Below are 23,581 nucleotides of genomic sequence, written 5' to 3'. Positions count from 1 at the left end.
TCGTGCTCAGTAGCCCAACACCACAGCCACTGACCAACTACGGCGCGTAAGTGACTGGAACACCGGTGCACTTCATCGGGCACTGGAAATTTAATACCTCAATATTGGTATGCGCCGCAAAATAATTAAAAAAGTTAATTAGGGTAATCCCGTTAATTATTCATATGCGGATTTTCATTTCTCATAAAGGTAACGGCCGCCGGGTCGGGTAACTTAGATCAAGGGTAAAAATCGTGATGTGGGCCACAGGCAATTTTCAAAAAATTTGGTGCAGCTAAACACAAACACCTTCTATATATGCACGCAATCTCAGACGGAAATTTTTAACTTCGCCGCATACACAGGTTCGCGTCTCTAGCGGTCATTCTCACCTATAATATTTCTGTAGTGGTAGTGCCTGCAGCCGCCTATACGGGAGCGAACGATGCCGTGGCGGCCATACTGCTAGGGGCAAAAGAGGGCGCGTTGCTGGCACTAGGCAGCCGTGGAATACGCACAGGATTCGGTTGCATTTGTGGTTCCCCATTTAAAAAAAACCATGAAAAGAAACATCTTTAAATGGACACTAAAGGCAAATGCTAGGTCGACGTGGACGGTTTGAATACCATTCCAGAAACCTCACAATGATTGTTTCGTGTCAAAAGTCATTTTATGGGAAAACTACATCTGAAGGGTACGAACACCTTTTCCGAAATTCAAATCTCCCGGCACCCAACAGAGGGAGTGGTGACGTTGCAGACGCCATCACCATCCTGTGCTGCCGCCGGTGAGTAAAACGGCGGCCGACAGACGACGGTACCGAGCCAGGACAGACCGGCGGATTCGCCGCTGCAGCTGCTGTTTGGTCAAGTGGCGTAGACCGTTCGGGCATCCCGCGACATCACATGGACGCTGAATTCTTTGCTACTTGCAGTTTGTGCGAGTTCCGCGAGCCAGCAAAATCAGCGAAGCAGTGCGCGGAAACGAAACTACTGAAACGCGAAAGCGCGGGAGGCGCAGAGTCGAGCGAAAACGAAACCTTTCGACCGCCCACGTCTTTGTCGAGGGTAATTTCAATGAGTTATATTTTGTAAAAAATGAAACAGCAGCCGACAAATAGCATTTTATTTCGTCTTATGATACTAGGATGTTTTCTGCAACGAGTAATTGAGTACTAGTGGCAGAATTTAAATGAGGAGTGCTTTCGTGATCGGGCAAGTGCTTGCATGCCCCGGGAATGTTTCTAATCAAGTACTGCATTTACCTCAGTTTCTCGGTTATTAGGGCTTTGGGGGCGATAATATGTACGCTTTAGAGATTCTACGGCTACGGTCATCATGTACCCTGCTAGAGCGGAGTAGTAAATTAATGATGCAGTGAACATGATTAGGCCTTTATAGCCTTCCGCATCGTCAACGCATCACCAATGGTAATGCTGTGGTGCCACCTGTTATAACTAGAAATTAAACGAGTGTTACGGATCGGTGCCGTGTCTGTAGTCCTAGTAGCTTGAAAACAAACAGCCGATATCAATAACTACGACAAAACGTGCCCAATAATTTGACCTCAGCTTAGTAGAGACGAGTCTGACGACGGATTTCGCCGCTTGTTTCTTGCTGACAGGGCGGAGAGCCAGTAACAAGTTCGGATCGAGGCGGCTGGTCGGTGCTGTATGGGCGCTGCCATGTTGCCACGATTAGGGTGGCCATTACCGTCACCGGCGGTAACTGTCACAGTAATTCTCGGTATACAACGCGCACGCGCAAAGGTAATGTCACGTGTCGGTGTACCGTATCGTGTAGCGAGTGAAAATTAAACTCTCTAGTGTAGCCAATAAACAACCACTTACGCCCGGAACTTTGTACCACTGCGCAATGATAATGCCTGTGTACGCCTCAGTACTACACAAGGGGAATGTTAATGAACATATAACACGTAAGCACAGCTACAATGTGTTTAGAAAAAAGTTTATTTCAACAAAAGACGATACGAACACTGGGTCACAATTACGGCACAAGTACAGAACTACACTGCAACATGAACAATAACCTCCAGACTGACTGTATTTTTCTTGATTTCTCTAAAGCCTTTGACCGCGTCGCCCCCCATTGCCGTCTGATGTCTAAATTATCTGCCCTTCGATTAGACTCGCTAACCCTATCTTGGCTCCGTAACTTCCTTTCACTCCGCCAGCAGTTCACGGTTATTAAAAATTTCCAATCCTCCCTTTGTGCTCCTCGAGGTCTCGGATCCGCGGAAGTAGCGAGGAACCAAGACCTCGAGGAGCACAATGCACGAGACTGACGTAGTGGCCGCGTCGCGGTAAAAGCTTGTCCTCCCTGCGTGGAGGGAGCCTAACCGACTCTGCAGGCATATTTACTAAAGTTGTTCTCTCTCGCTCTCTCTCAATCCTCCCTTTCTCGCGTAACTTCGGGTGTACCACAGGTGTGCGTCCTCGGCCCCCTATTGTTCTTAATCTACATAAACGACTTGCCAGAAAACACATCTTCCTGCATGCGAATCTTTGCTGACGATTGCATCATATGCCATCCAATAACATGTGCTGACGACCACTTAACGCTGCAAAACGACTTTTACCGCATTAATAAATGGTGTAAAAAATGGCTCACGTCGCTGAATGCAGAAAAATGCAAAATAATCTCATTCACACGCAAGTAAAACATATCCAAGTACTGCTACACTATTAACAATTACCAGCTGTCGCAGGCATCATCTTATAAATACCTTGGTATTCATTTCACACACAGCCTCCCCTGGTCTCACCATATTACGACCATATGTGCAAAAGCTTCAAAATCTTTGATATTTACGTCGAAATTTACATAACTGTCCAACTCATGTCCGTCAATTAGCTTACCAGACCTTCGTTCACCCACAGCTTGAATTCGCCGCATCTATCTGGTCCCCCTACCAAAATTATTTAATTAACATGCTTGAAGCGGTTCAGAATAGGGCTGCCCGTTTCATTTCACGCAATTATGACAACCATAACAGCATAACGAAAATTAGGCTCACTCTTTCACTTCAACCTCTTAGTGGTCGTCGCGACATTGCCCTTTTATGCCTTTTTCACAAATACGCATACAGCAGCAGACCATTCCCACTTCACCTTGATGCCCCTTCCATCACATCACTTAAGTCATAATCACTTAAGTTTCACGCGATTATATGGGTCAACTCACACCTTCAACGCATCTCCTCTTCCTCGCACCATGCGTTTGTGGAATGGTCTTCCAGACAACATCGCATCCGAACCAGACCACAATAGTTTCCGTCAACTTCTGCACTCTTTCTTTTCGCAATAAAAACTTGCCACTAGTATTTCCAGTTTTATTTCACTTCCGGTGCCATGTTCTGTATACCAACCATGTATTTATTTATTTGTTATTTTGACAGCTTTAAGACCAAAGACGTCCGTCATATTTTGTACCCCTGCACGTGTTTTTCTTTTTTTTTTTTTCAGTATCCCACTTTGTGCCCGACTGCATTCCTTATACTGATAAATGTTTTTACTGTGCACGCCATTAGTTCCTGAGTTTTTATCATGCCCTACCAATATGCGTATTTTAAACCCTGTCAACTGTTCATGCGCCTAGATTCCGTATATTTGTCAGTCTATCTTTGGTTGTAGTTTCTTTTCTTCTTACTGTTGTCATTGTAATCGGTATACTTTATAGTTCTGGTATCCAGTTTTGCCATATGTATAATGCCAGCCAATATTTTTTTTTCTCTCTTCGTGTTATCCTTTTTCCCGTCCAACCTTGTACTTGCCGCCATACCACATTATCATCGATTCCTCTCCTTTATGTTAAACTGCAAATTTGAGCCGTACGTTGTACACCGACAAGTTACTTTGTACTTTTTTATTACCCCCCTTACTCAATGCCCTGTCAAGGGGCCTGTAGGGTATGTTCAATAAATAAAAAAAAATGCCACCAGAACGATAACACATACAAAGTAGGAAGCATTGTAGACACGGCACGTTTTGAAAGAAGTGTCCGAGTCCACACTCACTAACGTATAACCACATGGACCCACGAAACACAGGGTTGCACATAATCTAATTGTCACACTACACACGTGTGTTTAGAAAAAGTTTATTTCAACAGGAGACGATACGAAAAGAGTGAGCTAAATTCCTCGGTTCCAGATGCTAAAATTGAATTTGATAATACTTTTCCAAATGATGCTAAACATCTTCCCTATCAATATCTGCATAGTATTCTGGAAGATCACCTTGCACACCTGGATACAAACGCCGTTATAGCAACTGTTGCTTCCGTCGGTGAAGAAAAGCAAGGTGTGAGCATTGCATCACCATATGTAAATTGGTCTTTTTCGATTCGGCTACCTGACTTCACGCCTATCTTTCAGGTGGAATTATTGGCAATTGTATCAGCTTTACGCAAATTACCACTATCTTTGTCATCAGCCATACTTTTAACTGATTGCATTTCTGTCTGTTCTTCACTAACCACACCCAAATTGTCAAATTCATTAAAAACTGTCTATTCTCTTCTTCCAAGACACTTAGGTCTCGTTCGTTTAGTGAGGGTGCCAGATCACAAAGGCCTAGCCTTAAACGAACATGAAGCTTCACTCGTAGTAGCATTCCACGATGGTTCTATAATCCCCATTTTGCCTTCGTCAGCTTCCATTACTGCGGCGCAATTCAGAAAAGATACTACTACAAATAAGTTTAGAAGAACTTGTTGTTGGGCGAGTTGGTAGATATTAGCGAGCATTGTTTAACTGCGCGAACAAACGAACCACAAAGACAGCGAGGGACAAAGACTGCGCCCGTCTTTGTCCCTCGCTGTCTTTGTGGTTCGTTTGTTCGCGCAGTTAAACAATGCTCGCTACAAATAAGTTCGCGCGATCGTTATTGGCAACATCTGACCTACCGCATCTCAGTTTTCCTTGGAACAACAAATGTTGCTGCTCTAGAAAAATTGAAGTAGCGATTACAAGAATACGGTGCCGAGTTCCCCCCCACTCAACTTTTACCTCCACAGGTCTGGTCTGGCTATATCACCCTTGTGCTCTTTATGCAAAGAGAGTGACTCTCTGAAACACTTCTTTTTGACATACCGCCGTCTCATTATTCAACGGAAAATATTTTTAGAAGAACCCTTCCAAAAGCTTGGCTTGAATATGACTCTTCCTATAACTCTTTCCTTTCGGGCTACCGTACTGGGTTACAGCCACAGGAACGTTTGTGAAGCCCTCTGCATCTTTCTGCGTGAGACAAAACAAATTGTATGTTAGAATTCTTGAAAATTATAATGTTCACAAAATTAAATAAAGTGTATATATATATATATATATATATATATATATATATATATATATATATATATATATATAGATATATATATATATATATTTGAATATTTAAACCTGTAACAGTAGACACTTTAAATCCCAAATGCAAGATACTTACTATAATTTATTTTAAAAACGCTAACAGTTCCTCCACCGCCCGATCTTCCAGAGTGGGTTGTGCCATTTCACTAGGGAACAAGGACAAGTGTTGGCTGATGGAGTCAAAAGACAAGGTTGACAAGGTCGCACATTTCATGTCTGCATGTAATCTCATGAAAACCTCGTCCTCCTGCTGCCTTTCTTAACGACATTTTTCAAATTAATTTTCACAATGCGTCATAACATTGCCAATAAGGAAAATATGCGGAAGCATTTAGCGTATAGGCGTAAGTTACGAAATATTTCTGAAAACTCAGATGTGGAGTCAAAATCATGACCTTTCGTATTCACGACGGGGAGACTGTTGTCGGACGCCACCCCCACACATAGCGGGTTCGTGCCATTGTTGAAGGTATCATCATCATCATCATCATCATCGTAAGTAAGTCCCCCTTTTTCAGCGGCAGGGGACAGACGTCTTCTTTCCTCAACTACAGGTGCTTATATACTACGCCATTGGCCGTTTCGCACGCTGAACGCGCTAATTCTTGTTAGACCGGATAAACTGAGCAACGTGAATTGTGCCTGATCGGTGCTTTGGAATGCCGAGGCGTTCAGCCAGCCGGTGGCTAGGCCTAGCGGTTCGCAGTGGACGCCAAAGCTTTTTTTTCTTTTTTTTTTTTACAGCGAAGCTGTATACCTCTACCGTCCAAGGAAATTTTCGTGTCGTTGGAAGCACAAAACTCCACATACGTGGGGCGATGCTGGAGATAATGCAATGCCGGGCCGACCCGCGCCGGAGGTGCAGTTAGCATTTAAGGGGCCCACATACACAGCTTCGCTGGTCATCCTTTTTCACACTGATGGCATAGAATTTTTTCCCCTTGCACTTTCGCCGCTTTCTCGCTTATGAAAGCTCTGCTCGAGCTACAAAAGTCGAATTATTACAGAAGCATTACCTGTCAACCTAAGCTCGAGATAAAAAATTGACAGTCACTTTAGCATACGCCAAAGAGGATGAAGGCGATAGCCTGCATGCTTAAGAGACATTGGTTAGATTACCTGTCATTCTCATTCGAGCACGTTAATTTGTTACTACTTATTACTTGTTTTCTCCCACCAAAGGTGGTGTGTTCGAGTGGCTTAATTGATGTTACGTTAATCATATGTCTTAATTAGTTAGCTTCGCCCTATTTAACGCCAAATGCAGTTGGTTCGAGTGCCTTAATTAACTCTACCTTAATTAACACGATGACGACGGTGACCCGCACACCTGGAAAATTGTTGCGTGAGCGTTTGCAGTGTCAAATAATGTATACCCTTAAAGTGAGAAAGGGTGTACAATGTGCCTATAACTTAGGGTGTATGTAATACACCCTTAGGGCATATGTCATATAACTCACACCTTACCTTAAAGGTGCGAGTTATAGACATATTTACACCCTTTTCAGGTTGTAAATTATCTTACAGTGCATATACGTAATACATACGATGCCGCTAAGCTTGGTCACGTGACTTTTCCTGCCATTCGTGTTGACGGACAACTACTATACGACGGTCACTTTTCGCGTTGATGAGACACGTAAGGCTTTCGCCCTAACATTTTCCTTTGGTGTGTTCCTTTAAGCCGAGTGTATGCAGCGCGCAACGTTATAGCGAGTCACGGTTACGCTGAGATTTATGTCACTGTCTCCCTCGCCTCTTCCAGTTCGCAGCTATGTCACGCACGAGAACAGCGTTGGTGCCCTTGCTTGCCTTTTGCGCGTCGTACCTGTATTTCTACGCGAACGTAGTGGAACAGGACCACGCCTGCCGATACAAGAGGCCACCTCGCTTGCGATCGCGGGCGACACTTCCACGACTCGATGCGACAAACGACACCAAGAACGACACGAATGGTAAGCTGATCGCCTCTATTTGGCAAAACTGGCCTTTCTCGGTTGGTGCACTAGAATATATCTGGATTCGTATCAGTCTAAAACGGAAACTTCACGTGGAGGGCTCCTGACGTCTGCATACATGAAAACTAAGGGTGAAATCGTTCTTCTCGGCAGCCATACGGGGGCAAACTTTGATGACGTTTGTTGAATTTAGGAAGAAGCTTGAAGGGGCTCGGGTGCTCCTATATAAATACGTGTAAAAGGAGAATTCGTTTTTCTCGGCAACCACCGCGCCAAATTTGGCGAGGTTTGTTGCATTTAAAAGAAGAACTTGAAATATACTCACTGTTCGTTTCCAGTACTTGATTTAGGTCGGGAATTTCTTATTAAAGATTGGCAAACTCGAAAATTTCCTGAAAACGAAACCACCAAGTTTACAACTCCGTAGCTCAGCTATGAAAAGTGATACCACAGTTCTGTGAATTACGCCTAATAATACATATTAAGCGGACAAAATTGATATGTTACACACGAATCTGGAATATTTAGTAATACGGAAATATAGCTTTTGCAGAGCCCTTCTACACAACGTAACAAATTCACATAAGATGTAAGATGACATATACAATTTGTCCGGTTTCTATGGTCCAACGGATTCCGTTTACAGAACCGCAGTATCTGTTTTTGATGCAGAGCCATTAATTTGCAAACTTCGTGCTTCTATATATTTTTTCAAACTTTCGAAAATTCTTGTAACAAAATTTCGGCTCTTAATCGAAATCGCGCTTCCAACAGTCACTAGAATTTGACTCTCTCTCTCTCAAATGCAGCAAATTTCATTAAAATCAGTCCAGCGGTTATCTCAGAAAAGATATTTTTGCGTTTTACATGTACTTGAATATGCCGCGTCGGAATGGGTCCGAGCTAAAGCTTCCTCTTAAAAAGAAAAAAAACTTAAATGTCTATAGTGACTTAAAAACAGAGCGAAGGCCATGACGAACGTAGAGCCTACGTGAACGGCGCTGATAGGCGCGACCACTTTTACCGCGTTTTTAGTTGCAATATACACTGTAAAATAATTTACACCCTAAAAAGTAAAAAAGGGTGTATATGATGATGTGTGGTGTTTTATGGCGCAAGGGCCAGGTTTGACCAAAGAGCGCCATGACAGGTGGTAATGTTGACAATGTATTGTGGATGACATGCACAAAAAAGGGTGTATATGTGACTATAACTCACACCCTTAGGGTGTTATCTATATAACGGACACCCTAAGGGTGTGAGTTATAGACACATTTACACCCTTTTTCACTTTTTAGGGTGTAAATTATTTTGCAGTGTATAGGAATCTCTATGTGCGCGGGAAGGTGCAAAAAATGTAGACAGGGTGTTTCAGCGAACACTTTCAAAAATTTTTAAAGGTTACCTGTGGAAGATGACTCAATTCTAGTTTGTGAGCCGGCCTACTCGAAGCGGCGCAGACACTTACTTACACAAAAAAATTGAAATGAGAAATCGACCAATTAACAAGAATTCACTAATTAACTTTCTAGCCGATTATCTGACGACCCAGGTTGCAATTTGAAAATTCTAGCAGTTGGCTTCGCAAGGCGAACCCACCTGGAGCGAATTTTCAAGATGGGACCACTTTCGATATACAAACTCCCGAACTTTGCGGAGAAATGCATTGGCGCTCCAGTTACTTGTGTGTTTCAGTGCACGAAACGACGTTTTGTCAACAAATTAACTTTCGCAGAGTTCAGCGCGGCACACAGACCCGAGAACAACAAAAAAAAGCGGCTTCCGCGTTCACCGCCCAACAAACGGAAGAGGCTGGCATCACGTGACCGGATAGCTAGGGATCTCGGAGCCGCTTCGGCGAGATAGTGGGAGCTATGGTCCCTAGAATAGCTTTCTATACAGGGACCATATCGGAGCGGGTACCAAGCGCTCTCGGCTGGATCCGATCGCAGGGATGCGACCAGCCAAGCACGTTCCGAGCGCCGCTCCATCTTAGGCAACCGCGTACGGAGTCGCGTGTCAGAGCGCTACACAGGACGCTACGTAGAACGCTACGTAGAGCGCTCAATAAACACTAGCCGTAGATAGATAGATGCACCGAGTGACTATTCAACCATCACTCACGCACGCAGCAGCTCGTCCTAACACTGCTGGTCGCTACGTCCCTTACTACTTGAGGAAGACGCCTGACAATTCTACAGAGCTGCCGAGGATTCTGATCTGGACCACAGTCCAAGCTTATTGGCTTCCCGATAGGAGGACCCGAGGTAGCGGGATAACGATACACTGCGGCGACGTGAAGTGCCTGCTCACCAACGACAGATACTGGCTGGACTCGGCCGAAGCCGTGCTGTTCTACGGCTTGGACTTGGACCTCGGCGACATGCCGCCGTACCGCGCGCGGGCCCAGAAGTGGGTCTTTTGGACCATGGAAGCGCCTTCCAGCGCCACCAACGAGATGATGTTACTCGGCCCAGCTATTAACTGGACGCTTACCTACAGGTACGTGTGAAACAACAGCTCCAAGCAGGTGCGACACCGCAAAAGAACCGTGCCACTCTGATCCTGTTGTCCCGTGGTTCTGTTGCTGTGTTGCGCATGGTTATATTGACTCTTCTCGCGGCGATAACCTTCCTCATTACCTTCCTAGCGGCTGTGCTTAGTCGCGATAGTTTTGTTCTTGCTATGCACAAGGCTTGGAAGGTGGAGATTGTGCACCTTGTAATGCCTTGTGTGCACATAGTTATTATGCCTAATCACTCGCTTAATCCATAGGCCGTCACGAAACGTTCAGCTTCGGGCATTCGTCAGTAATCGGCGTAGTGGCATTCAGCCAAGGTTCGGTGTGTTGATTCAAGTGTGCGCCGATTAAGTTATTCTTCATACGTTGGCGATATAGTGGGGAGGAGTTTGCACGTGAGTTGAGGTAGAGGCGTGCATAGATAACGTTCGATAAGCTTACAACAGCGTGGAAGCGGTGTATACTGCCTTGGTCACTGTGTAACCATTCGTTACCACTCCTGCCGACGTTCCGGGGTCGAAGACCTTTCTTTGGAGGTAAGGGCGATACAAAACTGGCAGTTCAGTGAACTTTTTTTTTTTTACCGACGGGGAAAACCGTGCATCGCGAAGGGCTGGCAACACAGGCAGTCCTTACGTAGCAGCGCTCCGTGAACTTGGTCTCACAGATTCGTTCCGTTATATGCCAGCCGCTATTTTTTTTGCTGCCAACTACATCGCACGTCTTCCCTCTACTGCCCCCAAAATTTTGCAGCATGAAAGGAGCACTGTGCGTCAGCCAACACAAACCTACATTTCCCACAGCTGATCGCACAGGAGCAGGGCCGAAGTTGTTAATGGTTTCGTATCCGTGCGCTTTCGCTGAGGCAACGTATGGCGCGCGGCCGAAAGCGCCATCTGGTTTCTCCGGAGAAAAGTGGTTCGCGAAAACAGTCTAAAAAGGGATGCTCCAAACGTCCTTGCAGACAAGACTGACACCTCATAACCGCGTGAGCGAAGCAGAGATGCAGTTGAAAGTTTCAGTTTTTCCGTAAGCGCCTGCATATTGACCTTCACGGAACACCAGATCATAGTGTACTAGCAGCACCAACGCTGGCAGCGACCTCTTCTGCCGGTGTTGTCGAAAAAAAAAAAACGCGCCAGACACGTTTTCGTGATACATGTGAGGTGTTCTTGACGCAGAAAAGTAATAAAAAGAAGTCTCTATGTCGCTGCTGAAAAACTTGCATCAGCCAGCAGAGTAGAGCATAAACTCATAAACGTTGTGTTGTGTAATCACCGTGACTGCAATCACCATTACAGTCACGGTTAGTTCATCCAGAGGGCAGAAAAATACATTTCCATGATTACAATGGCAGCATCTGCCCTTACCAGCTGGTGGCGAAATACACAGGTGGCAGTGTATGATCGGGAATGAACACCGCATATTCCGATGCGAATAGCCCGAATTTAAAAATAAATACGAAAGACAAAAGCTTTTTTTCGCTTTGTCGTTTGACAAACTGCCGCAGCATGTCGCTGCCGTCGTCCACGTTGATGAACGTGGACAAATATTCACAAGGATATCAGGCACGTGTACGCTGCAGCAAAAAAAAAAAATAAATAAAGTCTGGAGACCACTCAGCACATGCTAATGGAATGCGGAGGCAAACACCGAATGAGACCCGTAGGTAATTTAATTTAAGAGAAGCGCTTGGATTTAAAGTGGACGGAACAATCAACGGGTCAGCAGTCGAGAAAAGCGAGAGAAACAGCAGGGGGGAAATACGGCCGGGTGTCCGTTACAGAAATAGGTAGCGGTACAAAGTAGTTAGAGAAGTTTTGAGCAAGAGAAAAAGAAAAAAATAAGACTGAGGAGATGTATACACAGAAGTTGCTAGAATGAAAAGAGTGTATAGCATACCACGGTAACTCAAGCAGGCAAGGTGTTGAAATGTGATTGTGAATCAATGACTGTATCACAGTTAATAAACCTTCGTTTTTTGCCTGTGTAGACCGTCAGTGAAACAAGCGTATTTTAGCGAATCGCAGAGGAAGTTTGCTCAGTGTCCTCAAACAACTCAAATTATGCCTAAAAGTTGACATTCCGAGAGGGAATAAGGTTGCATATTGTGTGCGAGCATCTTCTTGGGCACCTTTTCAAAGACCATCCAGTAATTGCGCCCTCTGCAAAAAAAGAAAAAAATCTTAAGCAAGTGTTCGAAGATGATCACTATCATGATGGCCACTATCAGATGAAGATGACCACTATCATCGATGTTTCCCAGAGCCGCGAGATAATCCCACGCGACACCGAGTTTACATGTGGTCAAAACTGAAGGTGATGCATTGCATGGCGGAACTTCAATACTCTTGGCTTGATTATGAGTTTTGCAAATAAATGCTTTACCCATTTCTTTCTTTTCATTTGTATGCGTTATACCACGTTCGTAGTCGGTTTCCCCGATGTCCTCGGCGGATTGATTGAGCTACTTTAGTGTCCCTAGAGAAAATGACGATACACATTCCTTTTGCTCTGAATGGTTTTGGTATTAATGCGAGGAGCAGCCTTCCGAGACTTCACCCAGCTTAAGGTGCGTTTGTCTGTATGTATTGTTTGCTTGTCTGTCCGTAATAATATTTCGACGCCAAATGTGGTCGCTGGGAACTCCGTGGTTTAATAGGTAGAGCATCGGGGGCGCCTGGGCTGAGAGGACCGGGTTCGAAGCCAACCACCGGACCAACAGGTAGGCTCCGAGGTCCGAGCCCCCTCCGAAGTGCGCCCCCCCCCCTCCACACGCACACATGCGATGCCGAAGCCTATCCCACCCCCACCACCCCTAATGTGTCATTACCAGAGTTCTGTCAGCCACGTGCATAACTTCAGGTTTCTTTTGAGTTGCCTCTACCTTTTAATTAAAAAATTTATTGTGGCTAAAAGCTTACTGCATCATTGTTTGCGCGGACACACACGGCTTTTAATCCGTACTTTCCCTTTATTTCTGCAAATCGTGAGAATAGGAGGACAAGCGCATTAAAAGCACCAGCGACGGCTACCTAATCCGTATTTTTTTTTCACTTCAATTTTTTTTAATATTTCCTCTGTAAACGTACACCACGCATTGACACAACATACTCAACGTATACACAAGACAAAGTTTATAATATTTTTCTAAATAAAGGGAGGTAGCCAACTAATAATTATGTCTAATGGTATGGACGTAGTTTATGCCTAGAGAATGAATATGTCGCTGTATGTTCACCTCGCTTCAAATTGCTTTGCGTGCTTTCTTGACCCTGAAAAAAACCTGCAGACTTCATTGACCTCTTTCGTCAGAGTCTTTTATCAACGGCGTGTGAAATGCACGTGAACGATACGTGTCTTAGTGTTGCTTCTCTTTCCGGCAAGCAATGCTAACGACTCATGAAAAAAGAAAACTCTTCGAATAATTTACGACATCGTTACCTGCATGCAGAGGTCATAAATATAGATAATTCACTCAGTAATCGCAAGGAGGCCAAGCCGGACGCACTCGATATCGATATCAGAATATATATATATATATATATATATATATATATATATATATATATATATATATATATATATATATATATATATACAGACAGAGGGAGAGAGAGTATAAAGAGTAGACATAGATCTAAAGAGAGTAGACTGGAAGCTAGTTATGCTTAATAGAAGTGCAGGATCAACAGGTTACAGCGAAATTAGAGGCTTTTAGAATGTCCGCTATTCCAGCAAACCGGGCGGTTTCCGCGGATTACCGGATGGTCGGGGGTGTAAAAGTGAGCGGCCAGATTGGTGGCGTCAGCTGGTGGTGCAAAGCTCAACCACCGAAACACAGAGCCAATTACTATATTCTTCTTAGCTGGGGTGTAAATTTTCGACAGCGGCGTAATTGTGAACACAATTACGCAGCTGGCGAAAATTTGCACCAGCAGCGAAGCAGAATAAAGTAGGTAACTACAATTTTAGCTGTGTTTGTCTGATTGAGCTCTACAACACCAGGCGGCTGCACCGCTCACGTTTACGCCCCCGACCATCCGGTAATCCGCCCAAACCGCCCCGGTTTGCCGGAATAGCGGACACGCTAAAAGTCTCTATTAACATGAAGTTAACATGCCGCTGGTGAGAGCAGGCAACCGGCCCGTCCTCTACATATCCCTCACAATAGCGGCAAGAGAAACCAACGTCGGTTAACTGCACCGCGGGGTTTGCGGCCTTGTGCAGCTGCCCTAATCCGTGAACTGGCTTCCTGATGTGGCTCTAGATGAAGCGGAATTATTCGAGAGTTCTAGCGTGTCCGGTATTCCGGTATACTCAACGGCTACCGAACGCTAGAGCAGCGACATTCTTGTGACGGTTCGTCTAACCACGATGCCAGACACGTTCCGCATTTCCGGGGGCGTTCTCGTTGAAAAGAGAAAAAAAGCCTTTCAAAAGGTACCGTCTTCACGATTATGCCGCAGCCGAAAGTTTACACCGGCAGCGAAGCGGAATACACTTTGTCACTGCAATAATGCCTCCGTGTCTGTCTTATTGAGCTCTTCGCCACCAGGTGGAGCGACCGACCCGGTCGCTCACGTTACAGTGTACTCACGCTTACGCATACGGTAATCCGCAAGCGCCATTGCGCAATAGAGACGTTTAGCGTGTCCGCTATTCCGGCAAACCGGGGCGGTTTGGGCGGATTACCGGATGGTCGGGGGCGTAAACGTGAGCGGTGCAGCCGCCTGGTGTTGTAGAGCTCAATCAGACAAACACAGCTAAAATTGTAGTTACCTACTTTATTCTGCTTCGCTGCTGGTGCAAATTTTCGGCAGCGGCGTAATTGTGTTTACAATTACGCCGCTGTCGAAAATTTACACCCCAGCTAAGAAGAATATAGTAATTGGCTCTGTGTTTAGGTGGTTGAGCTTTGCACCACCAGCTGACGCCACCAATCTGGCCGCTCACTTTTACACCCCCGACCATCCGGTAATCCGCCCAAACCGCCCGGTTTGCCGGAATAGCGGACATTCTAAAAGCCTCTAATAACGAAATACCGGACGGGCTCTCTAAACTATTTGCAGGCTAGACTCGGACTTCAAAGCCCCCTACGGCTGGATCGCCGAGGAGGACCAGCCCTTTGCATACTCCATGGAGGCACTGCGGCTTTTGTGGCAGGAGAAGCGGCGGATGGCCGTCTGGCCCGTCAGCCATTGCCACACTTACGGAAAGCGCGAGCTGTTCGTCAGAGAGCTGAGAAAGCACATCGACGTTGACGTTGTCGGCAAGTGCGGCAAATACGGTTGCGAGTTCGATTGCTGGGACAACTTCAGCAGCGAGTACTTCTTCTACCTGTCGTTCGAGAACAACCAGTGCCGCGACTACGTGACCGAGAAGCTGTTCAACCCGCTCCACCACGACATCGTGCCCGTCGTTTTTGGCGGTGCCGACTACGCTTATTTCGCGCCCCGGGGCTCCTACGTGGACGCGCTCTCCTTCAGCTCTCCCGTAGCACTGGCGCGCCATCTGGTGGCCACGTCGCGCGACTTTGGCATGTACGCGCGCCACTTCGCCTGGAAGGGCCGTTACAAAATAATGCACTGGCGCGGCTGGGATTTGTGCCCAATCTGCCGTGCGATCCCCACCGACGCCTTCAGAAATCACAGCCACTACCACGACATATACCACTGGTACAACACGATGGCGCGCTGTCGTAGCTGGGACCCGCGAACCTCCAAAATGCAGGCCTGAGCATGTAACCAAGGATGAAGGCGATCCCTTATTTGTGGCGGCGTTCTTCTTTCTTTTTGTTGTTGTTGAGGGGCTGGGGGTTATCCTTTAAAACGTGCAACGTGTCTGTGCCACTACGGACAGTGAAAGGTCAAAATGATGTTTGACTCGTCGATGTTGTCGCATCAATTTCTTTGTTGATATATGTTGAATAAAACAAATAATTTCCAATTATGTAATTTTCATAATAAGGAACAGTGTCTTGAGCATTCGCGGTGTACTCTACTTTTAAACTGACTTGCACAGGAGGACAACTTGCATGAAAATTTCAAGCCAAGTATAGGACAATGCTGGCGCTGTAGCTGTTAATCTATACCTATATGTATCACCTAGTACGTATATGTATATTGTAAGTATGTATATCGTATATGTCCACTTGCATCATTTCAAAATAAAACTGTTTTATGTACTGCAGCACTAAAGTGACGGGAACACCAGTGCACTTCGTCGGGCACTTGAATATTAATACCTCGAAATCGGTGCAGTCGTTTGAGTTAGTTCTTAGTGAATACGCACGGCGAATTGACTGTCTACAATTCGTAGATTAGGTTGTGTGCCGTAAAATACTTTTAAAAGTTAACTAGCCTAATCCTGTTAATTATTCATATGCGGATTTTGATTTCTCATAAAGGTAACGGCCGCCTGATCGGGTAACTTAGATCAAGGGTTAGAATCGTGCTGTCTGATACAGGCAATTTCCAAGAAATTTGGTGCAGCTAAACACAAACACCCTCTAGGTATGCACGCAATCGCAGACGGAAGTTCTTTTTTTTCACCGCGTACACAAGTTCGCGTCTCTAGTGATCATTCTCACCTATAAAACTAGTGGAGGGATAGTCCCTGCAGCCGCGTATACGGGAGCGAACGATGCCGTGGCGGCCATACTGCTAGGGGCAAAAGAGGGAGCGCTTCTAGCACATAGGCAGCCGCGGAATTCTGTTGCATTTGTTGTTCCGCGAAAAAAAAAGAAGAAAAAGGAAAAAGAAACTTGAGAAAGAACATTTTTAAAGGGACACTAAAGGCAAATACTAAGTCTACGTGGGCTGTTTGAATACCACTCCAGAAACCTCACAATGCTTGTTTCTTGTCAAGACTCACTTCATGGGAAAACTATATCTGAAGGGTACGAATAGCTTTTCCGAAATTCAAATCTCCCGCCGCCCAGCAGAGGAAGTGGTGACGTTACATATGGCTAAAGCCCCTCTTTAGTATACGCCATCACTAGAGTGATGGCGTATACTATCACCGCCCTGTGCTGCCGCCGGTGAGTAAAACGGCGGCCGAAAGACGGCGGTACCGAGCCAAGACAGACCGGCGGATTCGCCGCTGCAGCTGTTGTTTGGTCAAGTGGCGTGAGTGAGTGAGTGAGTGAAGAAACTTTATTGCAGGTCTGGCGAGGACGCGAACTTGTGCACCCGGCTTGTCCCACGTTAGGACCGGCAGGTCTAGCCCACCGGCCCGGTCGCGGGCACGCCGGACAGCCAGGATTTGCTTTTCTAGAGCAGGGCTACGCAGAAGCGAGCCCCACTCCTCCTTGATGAACTTTGGGTATGTCGACCCACGCTCCCAGAGCATGTGAGCTAGAGTGGAGGTCTGCCCGCAGGATGGGCAGGCGTCGTCGCGATACACGTCCGGGTAAGCCCCGTGGAGAACTGACATTCACGGATACGTGCTGACCTGCAGAAGCATAAGCGAAACGGCTTGCGCCTTATTCAACTTGGGGTGAGGGGGTGGAAAGACCCTTCTAGACATGCAGAATTTAATAATCTCGTTGTGAGTAGCGGGAGCGTCCCTGTGGCCGTAGGGAGGAGGGGAGCTAGTGCTTCTCGCAGAGGAAGCGCAGTCGGTGAGGTCACGCGCAGCCTCGTGAGCAGACTCATTGAGGTTCGGGGGAGCACCCTCGACCGGCCCTACGTGAGCGGGAAACCAGTGGATTGAATGATGCGTGAGAGCATATCGAGTCGAGCTGCTAAGAAGACGAGCAGCTTGCTTGGCGATGCAACCCTTCAGAAAAGCCCTAACTGCCGCTTTGGAATCGCTATATATCTCGGACCCACGACCGTCTAACAGGGCGCGGGCGATGGCGGCTTGCTCGGCGACTCCGGGGTCTGAAGTGCGAATGGAGGCGCTATTGGAAATCTTCCCGCTGGAGTCGACCACAACGATGGCAAAGGTCGTCCCATCGCTGTACTCCGCGGCGTCGACGAATCTTGCTCTAATGTCTCGTTGCTTGATCTGTTTGAGGATGGCTGCTGCTCTGGCCTTGCGTCTTGCCTCGTTACGGACGGGATGGACGTTTCGGGGCACAGGGGCCACTTCGAACTTGTCTCGAATGCACCTAGGGATCGGGGTACTGACCATCGGGAATCCCGCAGGGTGGTAACCCAGCTCTTCGAGGATGTATTTACCTGCCGCTGTGGTGCTCAGGCGAGTGAGTTGCGCGCGTTCTTGGGCTTCGGCAATCTCCTCGGCAGTGTTATGCACCCCCAGCTTGAGGAGATCCTAAGTATGGGTCCTGATGGGTAGCCTGAGAGCCCTCTTGACCACTTTGCGGATGAGAGCGTTGAGCTTGTCTCACTCTGCTCTGAGCCAGTTGTGCATAGAAATTGTGTACGTAAAGTGACATAGTACGAAGGCATTGATAAGCCTGAGGAGATTGTTTTCCTTCATTCCTCGGTGCCGGTTTGCTATTCTGCGAACGAGGCGGAAGGCGTTGTCCGTCTTTGCGATGATCTTGCGGAAAGCCGTTCCGTTCCCGCCGTTGAATTCGACAAACATGCACAGGACGCGAATAACGTCGACCCTGGGTATCAACCCTCCCTTCCCCCCCCCCCCCCGCCGCAAGTGCGAAGACTGATGCTGCTTTCGGAGACTGGCTTCCAATCTTTGGGTCTGCCTCCCTTTTCTTTTCTGTAAAGCAGAAGCTCCGACTTGGCGGGGGAGCATAGAAGTCCGGTGGGGCGGAGATACTCCTCGATCACGTCGATCGCCTCCTGCGTGGATTCTTCGACACTGCCCTCGCAGAAGCCGGAGCACCATAAGGCGATGTCGTCGGCGTATATGGTGTGCTTGACGCCCTCTACGCGTGCCAACCTCTCGGAAAGATCAATCATACAGATGTTAAAAAGTGGCGTAGACCGTTCGGGCATCCTGCGACATCACGTGGACGTTGAATTCTGTGCTACTTGCAGTTTGTGCGAGTTTCGCGAGCCAGCAAAACCACCGCAGCCCTACGCGGTAACGAAACTACTGAAACGCGAAAGCCTGGGCGGCGCAAGTCGAGCGAAAACGAAACCTTTCGAACGCCCGCGTCTTTGTCGAGGGCAATTTCAATGAGTTATTTTTTCTAAAGAAATGAAACAGAAGCGGACAAGTAGCATTTTATTTCGTCTTATAATACAATACAAGGCTGTTTTCTGCAACGAGTAGTTGAGTACCAGTGGCATAATTGAGGAGTGCTTTCGTTATCGGGCAAGTGCTTGAACGCCCCGGGAGAGTCTCTAATCACGTCCTGCATTCACCTCAGTTTATCGATTGTTAAAGCTCTGTTTGCGATAATATTGACGCCGTAGAGATTCTCGGGCACTAATCCATCGCTTTAGCTTGACTTAGTAGTTGCCTTTAGTGTCCCTTTAAGATGTATATCAGTTCAAAATTGGGTGTAGTGGTAGAAAAAAAAAAACGTTCTGTCTCTTGCCGCCGGTGTCGATAGCAAGAAACGGGCAGGACGCTGTGCCAATCGCTCTTCTTCGCTGCGTTAAATTGCGAGCGGTCCCTCGTGTGACGTGAATGCGTAATATTCACCACTGATTACTCGCTGGTTGGCGAGAAACACGTTCAGTCATTTTTTGTAAACCCCTCATGCACATTGCACCAGCAAGTGCAGACCAACGCCTTCATTTATTTGTTCGTTGTATCTATCGCGAGTGCTATTACGTGGCTGTGTACATGTGGACAAACACTTCACATCTTTATTTTTTTAAGGCGAAAGCGTTAGATCTGTTTCAAGGCCGCGTTGTGAGGTACAGAAATTCACGCAGGTATGAGCCATTGCTTTAAGAGGTAAAAGCCATTCGTTGTCTGACGGAGCGCGCCGGGAAAGGGAAAACAGCATCGCCGGAGGAGGGATCTTGAATATTTGTATACTAAATTCACGGTTACGAAATCCGAGCGCAAACGTGAGGAACACAGAAGGAATCGCACGGCATGAGCGCTGTCTTGATTCGCATACTGAATTCAGCGGTTTGGTCATCGAATTTCACCGTGGACGTTCTCTCATAGTTTATATGCACCCAAAGATATTGATGCCACTCAGCCATATCGCTTCGAGAAGATTCGTTGATGTAACATACGGTAGAGTCGGAGGTATTCACACAGCTTCACAGCCACCAAATCTTATACACACAAACCTATGGGAACAGCAGAAAACACTATTCAAATGACACTTGAACGTTTCGTCAATGTATATAGGTTCATCATAAAAGCCCAGTTTGGAACTGAACGTTCTGTGTCCCTACTGACCATTGAATAATACGAGTCTGGAAAGCAGTGTTATACCTCTCTTCACAATGCTTTCGATTAGATTTCCGAGCGATGTCGCGTATGCGAAATATTTATAGCACTCTGCAATCTTGTAAGCGAGGTTAGTGCAACTGGTCCGGTTTTCGAGCCATAATACTACATAATGTTTTGCCGGGAGAGTTGGTACGCATTTGTGAAATAGGCAAGCCGGCGAGACACGCAGAACGCGTAAACAAGGAAAGAACTGCGTTGGTTTTCAATTTACGCTCACTTTATTTTACCAGATATATATAGTTCTGGCTGGATGAGCGCTGCACAAACGCAGCCCCTTCCCTTTGTTTTTTTGTTTTCATATGTCTAGCGCTCGTCTCCCCTGTGCGCGCATCCCAATGGGTTTCTTAATTACAAACGTAACGCGAACTGCGCGATACGCGGAAACCAAATGGAGAATGTCGTGCAAAATGCGCACATGACGTCACAAAACCCGGGCCAGCTGTACCACGTGATAGCGTACGCTGTGACTGGCCAGCGACTACATGACGCGTGAATTTCATACGTGGTGTGCGTAAGAGCGCCTCTCTAACCGTTCCAGACTGGAGCAATCGTAAGGCCAACATCCGGTGACGAGCAAACGGCGAGAGGTTGTGTTATAGCCGGATAACGTTATAACAGGGGCGTGTATTATTATGATTATTATTATTATTATTATTATTATTTGATATGGAAACATACAAGCACTACGAATGCCCTCCACGCTGTGCTGCGGCCGCTAGGCCGGTTCGGGGGGGTTTTTTTTCCCTGGAAAAATGGCGCCGACCGGTTTCCCTGCAATATGTCTACTGATGTGCAACAATAAGAACTTCATTCGTTGTACACAATTCGAGGCGATCATTTATTTACTTGTAATAAAGATTACTTTTATATTGTTATCATGATTACGTGTGTGCGAACACAGAGTGAATGTAAACACTTAGATCTTGTTGAATATCAATATTTCGCATAAGTCACTGTCAGTGTCTCGTACCAAGCTTCGCATTTTTGTGGGTTCAACCCCCCCCCCCCCCGCCGGCGGTAAGTTATCTTTTCGTCCCCTTTCATTTCCCTTTATTCCATTACTTTTCCTACGCTTGACTTTCAACCACAGCTAATTTTCACCATTGCTTTCACTGGCTTTATGCGGTCACGATTAAGAAAAAAACCGAGCCCCTCCGTTTCCCTTCTCTCGTTCATTCGTATAGCGAGGGTCTCGAATATGACCGCCTTGACGTCATCAAGCAGCACGATAGGTTTCTTTAGCCACGTGCCTGCTCCCCTAAGGTCACGTGTTATGTGACGCCATCGGACAAAAAAAAAAGTATGCTCCACATCCGGCTCATCACGGCTTTCAGCGGCACAGCTAACACTCCCAGGTCTAGATCTGGTAAACCTATATACCCCAAGTTAGTGGACGGATTAAATGAATAGTATTAATTAATTAACTGAATTCGACTAATCAACTTTCCAACGAGTTGCTGTAACGCACATAGTGCAATTTGTAACCGAAACCACTGATCTCACAAGGCACGCCCACTGGGGAGAGATACGCAAACTAGCGCAAGACCCGCCGTGGTTGCTCAGTGGCTATGGTGTTGGGCTGCTGAGCACGAGGTCGCGGGATCGAATCCCGGCCACGGCGGCCGGATTTCGATGGGGGCGAAATGCGAAAACACCCGTATGCTTAGATTTAGGTGCACGTTAAAGAACCCCAGGTGGTCAAAATTTCCGGAGTCCTCCACTACGGCGTGCCTCATAATCAGAAAGTGGTTTTGGCACGTAAAACCCCAAATATTATTAAACTAGCGCAAGTCTTGAGGTACGCATCGTCAAACTTGTGCTAAACAATGCATGTTTTGTTCCACTAAAAAAAACAAAGCTTTTTATGCGAGCACAATAATTATTAGAAAGTTCGACAAATGCACCTTGTCGCATATCTTGCGAAGGCGTATCTCAGAACTGGCGTCGTCCTCAGAATTCGCTCTAAGTGGACATGACTTTCGAGCTCACCGGAGATAATTCGCAAATTGTAATATCTGCCTAAAGGAATTAGCCTAACAATAATTAGCAACATTTAAGCAATTAGCCGGTTATGCATTTCGATTTCTCGTGAAAATTATGTCCGCCTTTTACAAAGTAGTTTAGTCCAATGAGTAGGACATTGCCACAAGCAGACTTGTACGTATTTAAAGTACTGGACTCTATAAATACCAAACTTTAATTACTTTTGTGCATATCTTGGAATTTCAGAAATACTTTTGTAAAGCGGTATTTACTACTGTACCCTAAGTTTTTTTCGGTGGTACGTTGCACTTTTTATTTAACATACTTATCGATATACTTCTGAAATATTCATTTTTTTTCAACTAGAACTGTCATGGAATAAAATAATGTGACTGACCATACTGAAAGGATCACAGTCGTTATGCTGATTGCATTTGAATTTAATCATGTCGGCTTTTTTTCTTTCGCAATTTAAACTGATCATTTTTGCAGTTGATGTTATGGAAATATCTTATAATTGTCAATATATTTTAATGCCAGTCCATGTCTTTGAAAGCCTTTATATGTATGTTGCACTGCCCTGCAAAGATCTTAGCAATAGGATGGCGTGCAGCACTCGCAAATAAAATAAATAATAATAATAAAGAATATATTTCAAGCGGAGCTGACCACATGGTTTCAGGCACACGCAATGACGGCAGGCCGTCATCTTATAACGCGTAGACACGACGTACTGCACGGGTCAGCCAAGCGAATCGCGTTATTATAAGGAGCAATTACTTTTCATCTATAGTATTCGTGGCTATTTCCTTTTTGTCCTTTTCAACGGCGATATAAACGTGTTGTGGGAATCGCGCCGAATGACCTGCCAAACAATTATAATAACACGACCATTAAAGTGACGCCTGGTTTTAGAGCGCAGTTGCCAGGCGATCTAAAACTTCTAAGCACTCTTCTTAGGCGCTTAGGAACTGTTTCAGTTCCTGAGGCAAGCGTCGGCGTAACAGAGCGAACGAGGGCAGCGAAGGATGAAAGAGCGAACGCGGAGAGGAGTGCGGGGCTGAAAGACGCGAGGAGGAAAGCGGAGGAGGAGCGTGCAACGCGAACCATGACGCAGGAAAGCGGGGGAAGAGGGTGTGGCGAAAGCGCGAGAAGAAAAGCGTAGTGGTGGCGGCGATGGCTACGAGATGGCGCCAGAGTAGCGCGCCAGCGTAGTTCGACTGCGGGGCCTGCGAAACCCATGCGCTACCTCCCGCGGTCTCCAGCTTAGCGAGGCGGTCGCGCCATACTTCGCTCCGTTTGTAACGTGCCTCACGAGACAGATTATCCACGCCAGTCAATATATCGCGATATGAAAACACATATAGAGCTTGACATAATAGGTCTGCGGAAACCCGCA

The 23,581-nt window shown here is 46.3% G+C and overlaps 1 protein-coding gene across 1 annotated transcript; it reads left to right on the top strand.

The window, feature by feature from the left end:
- The first annotated feature begins 7,141 nt into the window (after window positions 1–7,141).
- Window positions 7,142–15,798, top strand: LOC142591379 (alpha-(1,3)-fucosyltransferase C-like). The gene is made up of 3 exons (XM_075703705.1): window positions 7,142–7,322; window positions 9,458–9,827; window positions 14,919–15,798. Exons 1-3 carry the CDS (start codon window positions 7,142–7,144, stop codon window positions 15,583–15,585), a joined length of 1,218 nt encoding a protein of 405 aa, XP_075559820.1. The 3' UTR covers window positions 15,586–15,798.
- The last annotated feature ends 7,783 nt before the right edge of the window (window positions 15,799–23,581 follow it).

This window comes from Dermacentor variabilis, chromosome 8 (assembly GCF_050947875.1).
Source record: "Dermacentor variabilis isolate Ectoservices chromosome 8, ASM5094787v1, whole genome shotgun sequence".
Classification (NCBI taxonomy): Eukaryota; Metazoa; Arthropoda; class Arachnida; order Ixodida; family Ixodidae; genus Dermacentor; species Dermacentor variabilis.
Note: the sequence above shows the minus strand (reverse complement) of the source record. Positions and strands in the feature narration are given on the sequence as shown.